Source organism: Eleutherodactylus coqui, chromosome 2 (genome assembly GCF_035609145.1).
Source record: "Eleutherodactylus coqui strain aEleCoq1 chromosome 2, aEleCoq1.hap1, whole genome shotgun sequence".
Lineage (NCBI taxonomy): Eukaryota > Metazoa > Chordata > Amphibia > Anura > Eleutherodactylidae > Eleutherodactylus > Eleutherodactylus coqui.
In genome coordinates, this window is record NC_089838.1 from 153,749,396 (window position 1) to 153,764,907 (window position 15,512).

Consider the following 15,512-nt stretch of genomic DNA (forward strand, 5'->3'; position numbering starts at 1 on the left):
AAATTCAGTTTTACAACTATATCGCTTTTCATGAATAGGAAGGGTTAAGAAAATACACAATTTACAAATTTACTGTGTAAAGATATAATAGTTTCTTTAATTTCTAAACATCAATAAATTTGTCATTCATAATAAAAATTACAAATGTAATTCAATTTTCTTGCACTAGACTTTTTAACAAGAATCCGATATTATGCATATTATTATCATTGTTATTATTTGAAATGTATGTAGGGCACATTTTAAAACAAAGTGTTTGATGTCAATATTTTTCTAAGGGCGATTCAATACCTATTTTGTGGTTTTCAATATATGAAAAAAAAATGCATTGCAGGTTGTATAATATCTTCCAAAAGAGTATATAATGAATTCAGTATCACTGGAAACTTGGCATTAAAGGGCATTTAAGTTAATTGTTTTTATGATCATATATAAATATGTCCTGGCTAATACACATAAGGTTTTGAACATTCACTTTTTGTATGCATACATTACACATCAAAAGAAAATCCGAATCCTACATCTTTGGCTGTTGCACATGTGCCTAAAAGCCATTCCTTATGGATATCATTTAATAATGTCTGAAGAATGTCTACCTATATGGATTCTTAATCTTAAGGAAATCTAACATTGTCCACAATATTTTGCTATTCACATGGTAGAGGTTATTTTTTAGTATGTGTATTCTTTGAGGTGTTTGTTTTGTTAATTAACCCTAGATGTTATAATCTGTAGGATCTGTAAAGGACATTCAAGTATATGTTTTGGATTTTTTTAAAGTATCATTATTATAAAATTGGTAGGAAATAGATTTTGGATAGGTGCTTTTTTTATACTTTCAAGAAGAAAGATTTTATGAAGTTCAGATGAACATTTATTGAAATAAACATCGATCTAAACTATGATTATTTTTTTAATTTCAGACATTCTGTACACGTTAAAGAAGAGCCAGTGATTGCTGATGACGAGGACTGCCCGATGTCATTGGTTACAACAGCTAACCATAGTCCAGAGTTGGAAGAAGACAGAGAGCTTGAAGAAGAGCCGTTGTCTGAAGATCTGGAATAAATACAGAAAGACTTAAAAGACCTCAAATGAAGGGACATAGCACTGACCTTCACAACCTCTCCACAACCATGAATATTTGACAGATTTTTACTGTGACTATTTATTACGCATGGATTACGGAGACAGTCCTAGAGGAACTTGTTAAACCAGTCTTTTGGGATTTAGTACAACAAGGAAACTGCTTGTTGTCTTCTTTTTTTAAGATGAAAACTGATTTTCTTGAAAAAAAAAACAAAAAACAAAAAAAACTGTTCTTTATATAATGGCTTGCCCATTTAAAATATGGCTCAAAAGGGTTCATGGAATGACTGAATATGAGGATACATGTTCTGTGGAAAGAAAAAGGCCTCATATACTGCCAAAAATAGTGTTAGTTTCATCAATGTGAATCTCAAACATACCGTAGGTATAATGTTAGAAACAAATCCTGGCCAAGTTCAGCTTGTTGCTATTGTTTTTTATTTGCACAGGAGAAGAATCAAAAGTTAGTAATACTGCTTGTTTAGCTAAATTGAAAAACAAAATCAAACAAGCTTATTTGTTTTTTTGCTTTTGTGTTTTCTTTTCTTTCGTTTCCTTTTTTATGTTGGTACCACCAGCTGTAAATGACATAAATTAGATATTACAAACCGCAGTAATTAGACTGTTGCAACATCCAAGAACCTTTAGGCTTCCAGTCTGTGCTGTTAGTGTTAAGTTGTAAAGTGCAATCCTAAACTAACATTGTCTGTGCGAGCACCATAGAAACATTTGCATATCTGCATATATCTTACAACTGTACTATTTACCTCCTTGTGATAAAGCTTTGTCTACCTGAAAACACAGTCAAAGGCTACAGCTGCAAACCAAAGCCAACTCTAACAATGGCCAATAGCTCAACGACAGAAGCAGCCACTTACTTTGGTCAGTCTTCTGTAACTTTAATTAGTACAAAGGATCCGTTCCACGAACTACCTGCTGTTTTCTGATGACCTCTGGGATCTTTTTATTTAGCCCTACACAAAGAAACAAATAAGGAAAGCTCAATGAGAAATAACGTATTCTTCTGGGGGCCAAAAGCCACTCCAAATACTATGAAGATTTCACATAAGTCAAAGGTGAGAACAGTCTCCAGTGGAAGATTGATAGAAAGCAACAAAATGTGGATGACCGACCAACCAACCAACCAAAATATATATGTACTTGACAAATGCAGAATGCATATTGTTATATATATAAACATTGTGTTTTATTTTTGTTTTACTTCCCATACAGTCGGTTGTTGTTGTTTTTTTTTTTTTACTTTATTTTTATTTTTGTGGTGAATACATGTTGTTAGAATGTCTTGTACTGTATGGTCTTTATCTGTTGTGTACTATTTTTATAGTCTTAAGTTATAATAAAAAAAAAAAGTAGGAACCAAACGTAAAAGGTCTAGTAAAGCCAAAAAAATAATTTCATATTGATTTAAAGTGAGCTAGGTAAGTTTTACACTGAAATCAAAGATATAGCAATCATAGACCATGGTATTTATTTTCAGTCAAACCAAAGTTACATAGAATTCTGCCTCTGCTTATACGGGATATTAACACTAACAATACACTCCCCTGTGGAAACTTGCACTAACCAACTTCTTGGGATGCTAGTTTTCAAACAAAAACCCAAATCCAAAAATGTTGCAATTCTTTATTCACTATGTTCTAAAAACATAGGTGTTTTCTAAAACCTAGAAACTTTACATGTTGCTTTTTATGTGCTGTGCCAAGTCTTGATAATACTTTACCCAAACCAAGGGACCTCATAACCTAATTATGGTTATTGCTTTACAAACAGTTTTTGACAGAAGGTGGCTGCTAGAGCTTAACATATGTATCAGCTCCATATGATGGAACTGGTTCTTGCAAACTAAGCTCATCATTTATTCTTTGCTGGAGTCAGCAAGAAATACTTAGATATACACAGTCATCTATCACGCCAAATAGAAGGACACAACAGCTTTCAAAGGGGTTTTCCCACTTACCCAAAAGGCTTTCTAAAAGCTTCTACCTCTGCACAAAACAAAATTAGAAACAAAAAAAAAAAGGCAGATAACATTAATTGTCACAGTATCACAGTACCTGCTACTTTCATGGTGTTTGTCTATTGGTCATATTAGCAGAAAGCTCAGTCTTCTAGTATTTGATGAATATGTCACATTACTAACAGAAGGAGCGACCCTTGATCATTATGATAAATAGGGAAGACTATTACAAGAGGGCAATTAGTCTTCATATGTGTGTCCACCTTGGTAGTATAAAATTAATGTGATACTTGCACCATCGAGAAAGTGGCCAAAGACGACAATGCTTAAGTATGCATACCTCAGTTACAAAACTTTGAAAGGAAGTCTCAGCCACAGAATGCATATACCTGTAGAGTTTTGCATGGGTTTTGTATAAATACAATTAAAAATAGCTGCTTGCACATATACCAGAAAAACCTCCAAAACTGCAGTTGCTTTGAAATTAGATGTTAGGTTTTTTGGGGTTTTCTGAGATGCTTGGTCTGTATTTTGATAATTGTGCATATTATGTAAAAATGTTGGTGGACCCATAAATGACCAGACTTTTTTCTAAGAAAAATGTTGCTTTAATGCATTTCTTTAATTTTTACTCTTATATCATTGCTTGCTAGTAATAGCAAACCCGCTTTCCCCGCTCTGCTTTGCGTAGCTGTTGTAAGGCTTTGAACTAATGTATGTATTTATTGCTTGAACTTCTGTGCATACCTTATAAAGCATAATGTCTGACAATTAAAATGGCTCATGTATTCTTGCTTCTATCATATGATGATGGGGATCCATTATGTTTTGTATACAGCTAATTTTACCGGTAGCACAAACATCTGTTTATGTATTGGTGGTATATACCTGTTTATTTATCTTTTTGAGGTAAACTAATTTTTGATACTTTTTCATTACTGTGTACTGTGTGTTCATATCTTGAATTCTCTGACGTTAGAAGTCATGGTTGAATTGTAACAGCTGTTATTTGTTTTGTATTCATGGCTTTCACTGCTGAATAAAATAAAAGGACCAAACCTAGGATTTGAAAGAAAACTGTCTACCTCTAACACCAGGGAGTTATCAGATTTTAATTTTACATGTTTTCATTATTTAAAACACAATTGCACTTAGTGCCTACGCAAAGTACAGGCCGCCATTTTATCTACGAGATTACATAGAAAGTCATAGAAAGCATGGCAGTGCTCCAAGAGACTCCGTGACAAGTACTTTAAAATTAGATTTGAATTCATATGCCATGAACGTTGGCTCATTTTACAAAATGGCCGTCTTTACCATATGTAGGCAATAGGTGCCACCGAGAGTGAGTATATAGATTAAATTCTATATCGCTGGTTTCATTTCATACTTATATTTGAACATCAATTTTCTTGTGACTGTTACAAGTATTAGGTAGAATTACTTCTGAATGACTTACTTTCGAAAACCAAGACTTTTGGGGAAGCAATCATAATCATTTTACACCCACAGCTCCTAAACTCCATTCATATATAATCTCAGTTGAGGTAATTGGAAGCACAGGTAGAAGATATATCTACTGTACCACTGAAAAAAAATATTTAAAATATGTTGACATTGGTCACATTCACTTGAAGCTGTTGCAGATGTATTCACATCCATCCATAACAAGAAGCTTGACATGTTAAAGTATAAAAATTACCATTGTTCTTGTTTTATTTTTTATTTTATTTTTTTAATAAATCTTGGGTTTCTTGTACTTGTAGTTAATATACAATGTCTTACTCTTTTGGATTGTTGGTATATTTGTTCATATAATTCAGAATCTTTCACCAATGAGATCTGGTTCGGTAAAAGGATGTACATTTTTACTATATGTATAAACAATATTTCTGAACTGTTGGATGTAAACATGTATATGAAACCATTTCATTCATTTGCCTACATTTCTGGAATAAAATAAAATATCTAATTCTTTTGACCCAATTATTATTATTATATTTCTATTCCTTACAGTCCAGCTCCCTGTATTGTTACCGTATGTCTAAGGATTATGCCACATGTATTGTGTAAAGTATTAAGTCCAAGAGTATTTGTGTAACAGATCTTGTAAAGAAGAGCAGTGAGTACAGTCAATGATAGTTTAGCCATTATCAGATGTCATGGTTGAGCAGAAAATGAATAACATTGCATCACTTGGATTTTATTGTTGGAATAAATGTCCCGTGTTGAGCTACAGCTGTTATTGGGGTAGCTTTTTTTCAACGGCATTTAAATTATTTTGCCTACTATGTCATCTATGAACATGATTGCCTGGGGCATATTAATCGAAGTAACTGAGCAGGTAATATCAATCCAGACCAACTGCTGAGCATGTCTACATGGCATAAATCTGCTTTTATGAAGCAGCATTACAAGAGCACCACATAATGGCCACTCTTTATTCTCATTCCCTCTCTCTGTTTGTACATGTGTGTATATATATATATATATATATATATATATATATATACTCATGCTTACTAATCCTTACACAGTATTTGCCTGACAATGACATCAGTCATTGCCATGAATAAGATTATCCTATCTAATGCCTTTGATACACTGACACATGAAATGGGTTCCAGAAATATAGAGATGAGACGTTGATTCAGGGATTTTTTTGACTACCATATGTGGAGCCAGGAAGGAACTATTTTCCCCTAATTTGGGGCAACTGGCATTGGTCTCATGGGTTTTTGTATGTTTTTGGATCAGCGCTATAGGATTATAGGCTGGACTTGATGGATCTGTGACTTCTTTCAACCATATTGACTATGTTTCATATGCCCTATGGCCAATATTACAGGAAGCCAATTGATCTATGTGTATATTTAAAAAGGGTTGAAACCATGTGAATATAGGAAGACCATATAAAATTTTTGTCCTGGTGGGATTCAAACCCAGGATACCATTGCTGAAAGGAAACATTAATGACACAGGTCCCTTTTACATATTCAGCCTTTTGATCATGAATGTAAAATACCAGAGGAAATCTGATGACAAGACTGATCCCGTATTTTCCTATGCAATGTTTTTGTGTCCATTGGCATCAGTTGTGACACCAGACATCTGTTTGTGCCAGACAGGAAAATAATGCAGTGTTTTTCTGTCTGGCTATGTTCAAGCTTCTTATCAATTGTGACTGGCTCAGGCATGAAACAACTGGCCTGACACAACTGATACAGTATATGTGAACCCAGCGTAACTGTCTATGTGCGTTCTCTCCCTCACTTTCTCTCTCTCTTTCGTTCTCTCTCTCGTTCTCTATATATAATTAGAAATGGTGGGATTTTACATCCTTGTTATTGATGCTAATAAGAACCATTATATTTTATAATAGAGCATTAATCAAAAATCATATGGAGGAGGAGTTGAAGTTGTGACTTAAAATGTAAATACACATAGATATTACCAACTAGTCCTCTCATAGTCTATCTTGAATATGTCCTGTATATAAAATATATAATTTTTTTTTACTAATTAGACAACTTCTCAATCCGCCGTAGAAGTAGAAGAAAATAGTCACCATGCAAAATATATATACTTTGTTGCATCATGTGCAGCATAGCTCTGAGCTTTGGGAGACAAAATAAAGAAGAGATTAATAGAAATACCATGAAACCCAACTAGTTGTGGCAGATTATCTCATATGAGGTATATGCAGTTGATCCCCAGTAGCACTTTTCCTCACCACTCCGTGGCCAGACCAAATATGCAACAGCCGTCAGGAGCCTGAACCCGTTCCCAGGTAGAGTCCAAATGAAGAGATGATACGGCAGCATCCATGGCCTTTTTCAAGCTTGGTAGTCTAAAACTTAATGCGATATTTGAACCATCGAGAAAGTGGTCAAAGACAACAATGCTTAAGTATGCATACCTCAGTTAGAAAACTTTGAAAGGATATCTCAACCACAGAATGCATATACCTTTTGCATGAGTTTTGTATAAATACAGTTTAAAAAGCTGCTTACTCATACACCAGCAAAGCCTTAGTTTTTTCAGGTTTTATAAGATGCTTTGTCTGCATTGTGATTATTGTCCAGTGAATAGGGCATAACTTGTAATCTTGGTACAAACCATTTAAAAAAAATATACAGCTGGGTCCAAAAGTATTTGGGCAGTGACACAATTTTCATAATTGAACCTCTATAACCCATTACAATGACAAAGCAATTAAGATGTGATTGATCTGTAGACCTTCAGCATTAATTCTAGAATTTTGCAAGAATATATTGCATTAGCCATTTAAGAATTACTGGAATTTCTTACATAGTTCCTCCATTTTTACAGACTCAAAAGCAATTGGATAATTGACTGATAAACAGTTTCATGGTCCAATGTGATCTGTTTCCTCATCAGTTCATGACAAAGAGCTCATAGGTAAATTAATGAAGATTGGATTTAGATGCCAATGCATATTAGATGTAGATCTACTGAGCCTGTCGATTTCAGTGGGAATGGCCAATCATCCAATGTGCATGGGGGCCTCCTGACTCACCCCAGATGGCAAATGTCTGGGAAATAAAGATTACGCAGTGGAACTTCAACGCTCTGATCCTTTTGTTCTTGGGCAATAAGTTGCTACCAGATCTGTCTTGCTGTGGCTTTCTCCCCTCTCAATATTCAGAACACATGCACACTCAGCAGAACTGATGACAAATCTGTATGTGGGTATCCGTCTGAACTGCTGTCAGCCAAATGTGTGTTTAGCTGACAGCTGTCAGAAATATATGGGCAGCCTTAATCCCTGGATAATTCAGTGAAGTTGCAGTTGACTAAAGGATAGATCTGTTAATGGTGTGAATTCTGACCAGAATTTAGTTACCAGTGGCGCACTTCAAGATTCTATTTTGGTTCCTGTTCTTTTTAACCCTTTCCAATCCAATTTTGGATTCAGGGTTTCCTTAAAGGCTCTCTTTTTGCTGTTATACAACGGTGCCATCTGCTGGCTAAAGCCAGTGTGTGTGTGAGAGGCTCCAGCAGCAGAGTGGCTGGCAATAGATGGTAAGAATACCCTGTTGGACATCTTCTGACATTGGAGCTGTACAAGCTTCAATCAGAATGTAGGAATACGACAGACAGTGGATTCGAAAGGGTTAATACTGATGTTTGTTTGTAAGTAACATGGGAGAAGGGTTAGTAGGTAAATTATGCCTGTTTTTCTGCCAATGACACAAAATTGTGTAATAGGATTGAAATTCCTGGTGCTGTGTGCAGCATTATAAATGACTTAACTTTACTGAAAAAATAGTCAAAACAATGGAAACTGCAGTTCAATATCTCCAAATGCAAAATAATGTACTTGATGAAGAATAAATCCCCAGTATGAGTATTATATTAGTTATGTGTTAGCCAGGGCTTCAGAGGAGAAGGATTTGGGGGTTCTGATTCCTGAAAGCTTCAAAATAAGTCAACAGTATTGCTTGGCAGTAGAGAAAGCAAATAGGATGCTTGGCTAGAGGTATAACCAATAGAAAGAGGGAGATTGTGATCCTTCTGTATAGAGCTATGGGAAGATCAAAACTGCAATATTGGGCCTCATTTATTAAATCCATCTAAAAGAAAAACTGTATTTGTGGTCCATGGCAATAAATCACAGAACAACTTTCAATTTACCATAGCATTATCAGAAATGAAAACTAAGTTGCGATTGGTTGCTAAAGGCAACAAAAACTATTTTTCTATTAGACAGTTTTGCTACATGAGGCCCACTGTGTTCAGTACTGGACATCTCACCTGCAAAATGATATTGATAAAATAAGACAAGTGCAAAGGCGGGCTACAAAATTGAAGTTCACAATTTATCAGGAAAAACTTAAAAAACTTAATTCATATAGCCTAAAGGAAAGAAGGGAAAGAGGAGACATGATCATAACCTATACCAAATTTATTTAGTTTTTTTGTACTAATTTTTGTATTTCAATGCAGTTGGTATTAAGGCTCATGTTTTACAGGGTGACCTGTAGTTTCTATTATCATTTTGGGGTACATATTAATTTTTGATTGCTTTTGATTTATTTTTTTCTTAGAGACAGGATGACATGAAAACACATGTCTGGCTTGTGTATTTTTTTCTGACCACCTTAACCATGTGGTATAACTATTGCATTGTTTTGATAGACTGAAATTTTATGAATGCAGTGCAACCAAATATGTTTATTTTTTATTGTTTCTATTGTAAAAGTGGGAACAATTTTTTCTTAACTTTTAACATTTCTATAAAACTTTTTTTTCACATTCTTACAAATTCTTTTTGTCCCCATAGGAATGGCTTTACTGCTTGTAAAAGTCAATCTATTAAGACATACACAGACACACCTTAATAGGCAGAAATACAAGGCAGTTCTGAGGCCTTCACAAGGCTCCAATGACATCCGAATGGCACCTCATGATCTCATTGCGGGAGTTGGTGGGTGGTTCAAGAGACAGAGAAATCTCACTGCTTCTGCTGGGCCATTTACATGCTGTTCCAATTGATAGAGGTATCGAAAGGGTTAACGGCTGCAATTGGCGTTCTCTCTGACCGCATCTGTTATGGATGAGTGTCAGCTTTGAAAAACAGCCGATACTCGCTGTGCGGGTTGGTTTCCCGAGCCCACTCTATGCAAACACTATGCACATCCATTGAGCTTCCAAGGGGTTAAATGCTGTATGTAAAGATCTAAATAAGGCTCAGAAGGAAAGTGTTTTAATAAGATACCCAATACAAAAACAAGAGCTTAGCACAAGTTGAAAAATTCTGAAACTAGTTTAGGGGAAGATCAGAAGTAGAGATGAGCGAGCACCAAAATGCTCGGGTGCTCGTTACTCGAGACGAACTTTTCGCGATGCTCGAGGGTTCGTTTCGAGTAACGAACCCCATTGAAGTCAATGGGTGACCCGAGCATTTTTGTATATCGCCGATGCTCGCTAAGGTTTTCGTTTGTGAAAATCTGGGCAATTCAAGAAAGTGATGGGAACGACACAGCAACGGATAGGGCAGGCGAGGGGCTACATGTTGGGCTGCATCTCAAGTTCCCAGGTCCCACTATTAAGCCACAATAGCGGCAAGAGTGGGCCCCCCCCTCTTAACTTTTACTTCTGAAAAACCCTCATTAGCAATGCATACCTTAGCTAAGCACCACACTACCTCCAACAAAGCACAATCACTGCCTGCATGACACTCCGCTGCCACTTCTCCTGGGTTACATGCTGCCCAACCCCCCCCCCCCCCCACGACCCAGTGTCCACAGCGCACAACAAACTGTCCCTGTCCAGCCTTCAGCTGCCCTCATGCCACGCCACCCTCATGTCTATTTATAAGTGCGTCTGCCAGAGGAACCGCAGGCACACACTGCAGAGGGTTGGCACGGCTAGGCATAGCAATGGGGAACCTATGTGCCACACACTATTCATTCTGTCAAGGTGTCTGCATGCCCCAGTCAGACCGCGGTTTTTTATAAATAGTCATAGGCAGGTACAACTCTGCAATGGGAATTCCGTGTGCACCCACAGCATGGGTGGCTCCCTGGAACCCACCGGCTATACATTAATGTATCCCATTGCAGTGCCCATCACAGCTGAGGTAACATCCGATTAAATGCAGGTGGGCTTCGGCCCACACTGCATGCCCCAGTCAGACTGGGGTTCTTTAGAAGGGGACACATGTAGTTACAACTCCGTGTGGACCAACAGCATGGGTGGGTGCCAGGAAGCCACCGGCGGTACATAAATATATCCCATTGCATTGCCCATCACAGCTGAGGTAATAATGTCATGTTTAATGCAAGTGGGCTTCGGCCCACACTGCATGCCACAGTCAGACCCGGGGTTCTTTAGAAGTGGACAGATGCATTTACAACTCCCTGTGGACCCACAGCATGGGTGGCTCCCTGGAACCCACCGGCGGTACATAAATATATCCCATTGCATTGCCCATCACAGCTGAGGTAATAATGTCATGTTTAATGCAAGTGGGCTTAGGCCCACACTGCATGCCCCAGTCAGACCGGGGTTCTTTAGAAGTGGACAGATGCATTTACAACTCCCTGTGGACCCACAGCATGGGTGGCTCCCTGGAACCCACCGGCGGTACATAAATATATCCCATTGCAGTGCCCAACACAGCTGATGTTACGTCAGCTGTAATGCAGGTGGGCAAAAAATTAATTGGATTACACTGTAGGCGAGGGCCCCCAAAAATTGGTGTACCAACAGTACTAATGTACCTCAGAAAAATTGCCCATGCCCAACCAAGAGGGCAGGTGAAACCCATTAATCGCTTTGGTTAATGTGGCTTAATTGGTAACTAGGCCTGGAGGCAGCCCAGTAAAAATAAAAATTGGTTGAGGTGAAAGTTTCAACGCTTTAATGAGCATTGAAACGTATAAAAATTATTTAGAAAAATTATATGACTGAGCCTTGTGGGCCTAAGAAAAATTGCCCGTTCAGCGTGATTATGTGAGGTTTCAGGAGGAGGAGCAGGCAGAGGAGGAGGAATATTATACACAGATAGATGAAGCAAAAAGGTCCCCGTTTTGGATGGTGATAGAGAACGATGCTTCCATCCGCGGGTGCAGCCTACGTATTGTTTAGGTACCGCTGCTGTCCGATGGTGGAGAAGAGAAGTCTGGGGAAATCCAGGCTTTGTTCATCTTGATGAGTGTAAGCCTGTCGGCACTGTCTGTTGACAGATGGGTACGCTTATCCGTGATGATTTCCCCAGCCACACTAAACACACTCTCTGACAAGACGCTAGCCGCAGGACAAGCAAGCACCTCCAGGGCATACAGCGCGAGTTCAGGCCACGTGTCCAGCTTCAACACCCAGTAGTTGTAGGGGGCAGAGGCGTCACCGAGGATGGTCGTGCGATCGGCTACGTACTCCCTCACCATCCTTTTACAGTGCTCCCGCCAACTCAGCCTTGACTGGGGACCGGTGACACAGTCTTGCTGGGGAGCCATAAAGCTGTCAAAGGCCTTAGAGAGTGTTCCCCTGCCTGCGCTGTACATGCTGCCTGATCTCTGCGCCTCCCCTGCTACCTGGGCCGCGGAAATGCGCCTTCGGCCACTAGCGCTGTCGGATGGGAAATTTACCATCAGTTTGTCCACCAGCGCCCTGTGGTATAGCATCATTCTCGAACCCCTTTCCTCTTCGGGAATGAGAGTGGAAAGGCTCTCCTTATACCGTGGGTCGAGCAGTGTGTACACCCAGTAATCCGTAGTGGCCAGAATGCGTGTAACGCGAGGGTCACGAGAAAGGCATCCTAACATGAAGTCAGCCATGTGTGCCAGGGTACCTGTACGCAACACATGGCTGTCCTCACTCGGAAGATCACTTTCAGGATCCTCCTCCTCCTCCTCTGGCCATACACGCTAAAAGGATGACAGGCAAGCTGCATCTGTACCCTCAGCAGTGGGCCAAGCTGTCTCTTCCCCCTCCTCCTCATGCTCCTCCCCCTCCTCCTCCTTCTCCTCCTCCTCTGGCCATAGACGCTGAAAGGATGACAGGCAAGCAGCATCTGTCCCCTCAGCAGTGGGCCAAGCTGTCTCTTCCCCCTCCTTCTCATGCTCCTCCCCCTCCTCCTCAACACGCTGAGATATAGACATGAGGTTGCTCTGACTATCCAGCGACATACTGTCTTCCCCCGCCTCCGTTTCTGATTCCAAAGCGTCTGCCTTTATGCTTTGCAGGGAACTTCTCAAGAGGCATAGCAGAGGAATGGTGACGCTAATGATTGCAGCATCCCCGCTCACCATCTGGGTAGACTCCTCAAAGTTTCCAAGGACCTGGCAGATGTTTGCCAACCAGGCCCACTCTTCTGTAAATAATTGAGGAGGCTGACTCCCACTACGCTGCCCATGTTGGAGTTGGTATTCCACAATAGCTCTACGCTGCTCATAGAGCCTGGCCAACACGTGGAGCGTAGAGTTCCACTGTGTGGGCACGTCGCACAGCAATCGGTGCAGTGGCAGATGAAACCGATGTTGCAGTGTCCGCAGGGTGGCAGCGTGCGTGTGGGACTTGCGGAAATGTGCGCAGAGCGGGCGCACCTTTCCGAGCAGGTGTGACAAGTGTGGGTAGCTTTTCAGAAAGCGCTGAACCACCAAATTAAAGACATGGGCCAGGCATGGCATGTGCGTGATGCTGCCTAGCTGCAGAGCCGCCACCAGGTTACGGCCGTTGTCACACACAACCATGCCCGGCTGGAGGCTCAGCGGCGCAAGCCAGCGGTCGGTCTGCTCTGTCAGACTCTGCAGCAGTTCGTGGGCCGTGTGCCTCTTATCTCCTAAGCTGAGTAGTTTCAGCACGGCCTGCTGACGCTTGCCCACCGCTGTGCTGCCACGCCGCGTGACACCGACTGCTGGCGACGTGCTGCTGCTGACACATCTTGATTGCGAGACAGAGGTTGCGTAGGAGGAGGAGGAGGGTGGTTTAGTGGAGGAAGCATACACCGCCGTAGATACCACCACCGAGCTGGGGCACGCAATTCGGGGGGTGGGTAGGACGTGAGCGGTCCCAGGCTCTGACTCTGTCCCAGCCTCCACTAAATTCACCCAATGTGCCGTCAGGGAGATATAGTGGCCCTGCCCCCCTGTGCTTGTCCACGTGTCGGTTGTTAAGTGGACCTTGGCCGTAACCGCGTTGGTGAGGGCGCGTACAATGTTGCGGGAGACGTGGTCGTGCAGGCCTGGGACGGCACATCGGGAAAAGTAGTGGCGACTGGGAACCGAGTAGCGCGGGGCCGCCGCCGCCATCATGCTTTTGAAAGCCTCCGTTTCCACAAGCCTATACGGCAGCATCTCCAGGCTGATCAATTTGGCAATGTGCACGTTTAACGCTTAAGCGTGCGGGTGCGTGGCGGCGTACTTGCGCTCGCGCTCAAACAGTGGCGCTAGCGACATCTGGACGCTGCGCTGAGAGACATTGCTGGATGGGGCCGAGGACAGCGGAGGTGAGGGTGTGGGTGCAGGCCAGGAGACGGTAGTGCCTGTGCCCTGAGAGGGGGGTTGGATGTCAGTGGCAGGTTGGGGCACAGGGGGAGAGGCAGTGGTGCAAACCGGAGGCGGTGAACGGCCTTCGTCCCACCTTGTGGGGTGCTTGGCCATCATATGCCTGCGCATGCTGGTGGTGGTGCCTCCCCAGCTGATCTTGGCGCGACAAAGGTTGCACACCACTGTTCGTCGGTCGTCAGGCGTCTCTGTGAAAAACTGCCACACTGTGGAGCACCTTGACCTCTGCAGGGTGGCATGGCGCGAGGGCGGCGCTTTGGGAAACAGTTGGTGGATTATTCGGTCTGGCCCTGCCTCTACCCCTGGCCACCGTACTGGCTCGGCCTGTGCCCACACCCTGACTTGGGCCTCTGCGTCCTCGGCCACGTCCACGTCCTCTAGGCCTACCCCTACCCCTCAGCATGCTGTATTACCAGTAATGCAGAAACAGAACGCTGTAATTAAATGTGCCGCTTATTGGCCTGTGGTTGGAGGCTGACTTCGCTCACGGAACGCCAGGAAATAATTTGGCGCAAGCCTGCTGTAACACTTAGCTGGTTGCGTATGATTTTGTAGAACTACTACACCCAGCACACACAGACCCAGAACACTGAGCACAGTGACAGGCAGGCCAAATAGATTTTTTGCCCAATATTTTTTAGAAAGGGCCCACTGCCTATATTCAATCAATAATGTGTCTTCTGTCCCTGCCTCCACACTTCTGTCCCTGGAGTGTGTCACAGAACTGCAGAGTGTTGCACTGTTAACTGCTACACAGCGGTGATTTCAGAGCCCAGACAGAGCCAGGAAATAATTTGGCGCAAGCCTGCTGTAACACTTAGCTGGCTGCGTATGATTTTGTAGAACTACTACACCCAGCACACACAGACCCAGAACACTGAGCACAGTGACAGGCAGGCCAAATAGATTTTTTGCCCAATATTTTTTAGAAAAGGCCCACTGCCTATATTCAATCAATAATATGTCTTCTGTCCCTGCCTCCACACTTCTGTCCCTGGAGTATTACTGCAGGGCGCAATGCTCTGCACGGCCGATATACCAAAAAAAAAAAAAAATGTGCAACACTGCAAAAAGCAGCCTCCACACTACTGCACACGGTTAGATGTGGCCCTAAGAAGGACCGTTGGGGTTCTTGAAGCCTACAATAACTCCTAACGCTCTCCCTGCCTAAGCACTTCTGTCCCTGGAGTATGTATAATTACTGCAGGGCGCAATGCTCTGCACGGTCGATATACCAAAAACACAAAAAATGTGCAACACTGCAAAAAGCAGCCTCCACACTACTGCACACGGTTAGATGTGGCCCTAAGAAGGACCGTTGGGGTTCTTGAAGCCTACAATAACTCCTAACGCTCTCCCTGCCTAAGCACTTCTGTCCCTGGAGTATGTATAATTACTGCAGGGCGCAATGC

The 15,512-nt window shown here is 41.8% G+C and overlaps 1 protein-coding gene across 14 annotated transcripts in view; it reads left to right on the forward strand.

Moving 5' to 3' along the window:
- FOXP2 (forkhead box P2) overlaps positions 1-5,039 on the forward strand; it is a 275,679-nt gene extending 270,640 nt beyond the window's left edge. For all 14 annotated transcript variants that reach the window (XM_066591788.1, XM_066591786.1, XM_066591795.1 and 11 more), the window contains one exon: positions 924-5,039. In XM_066591788.1, coding sequence (XP_066447885.1) covers positions 924-1,068 — 145 coding nt within the window. In that variant the 3' untranslated portion in view covers positions 1,069-5,039. The remainder of the gene's footprint in view (positions 1-923) is intronic.
- Positions 5,040-15,512: the final 10,473 nt, after the last annotated feature.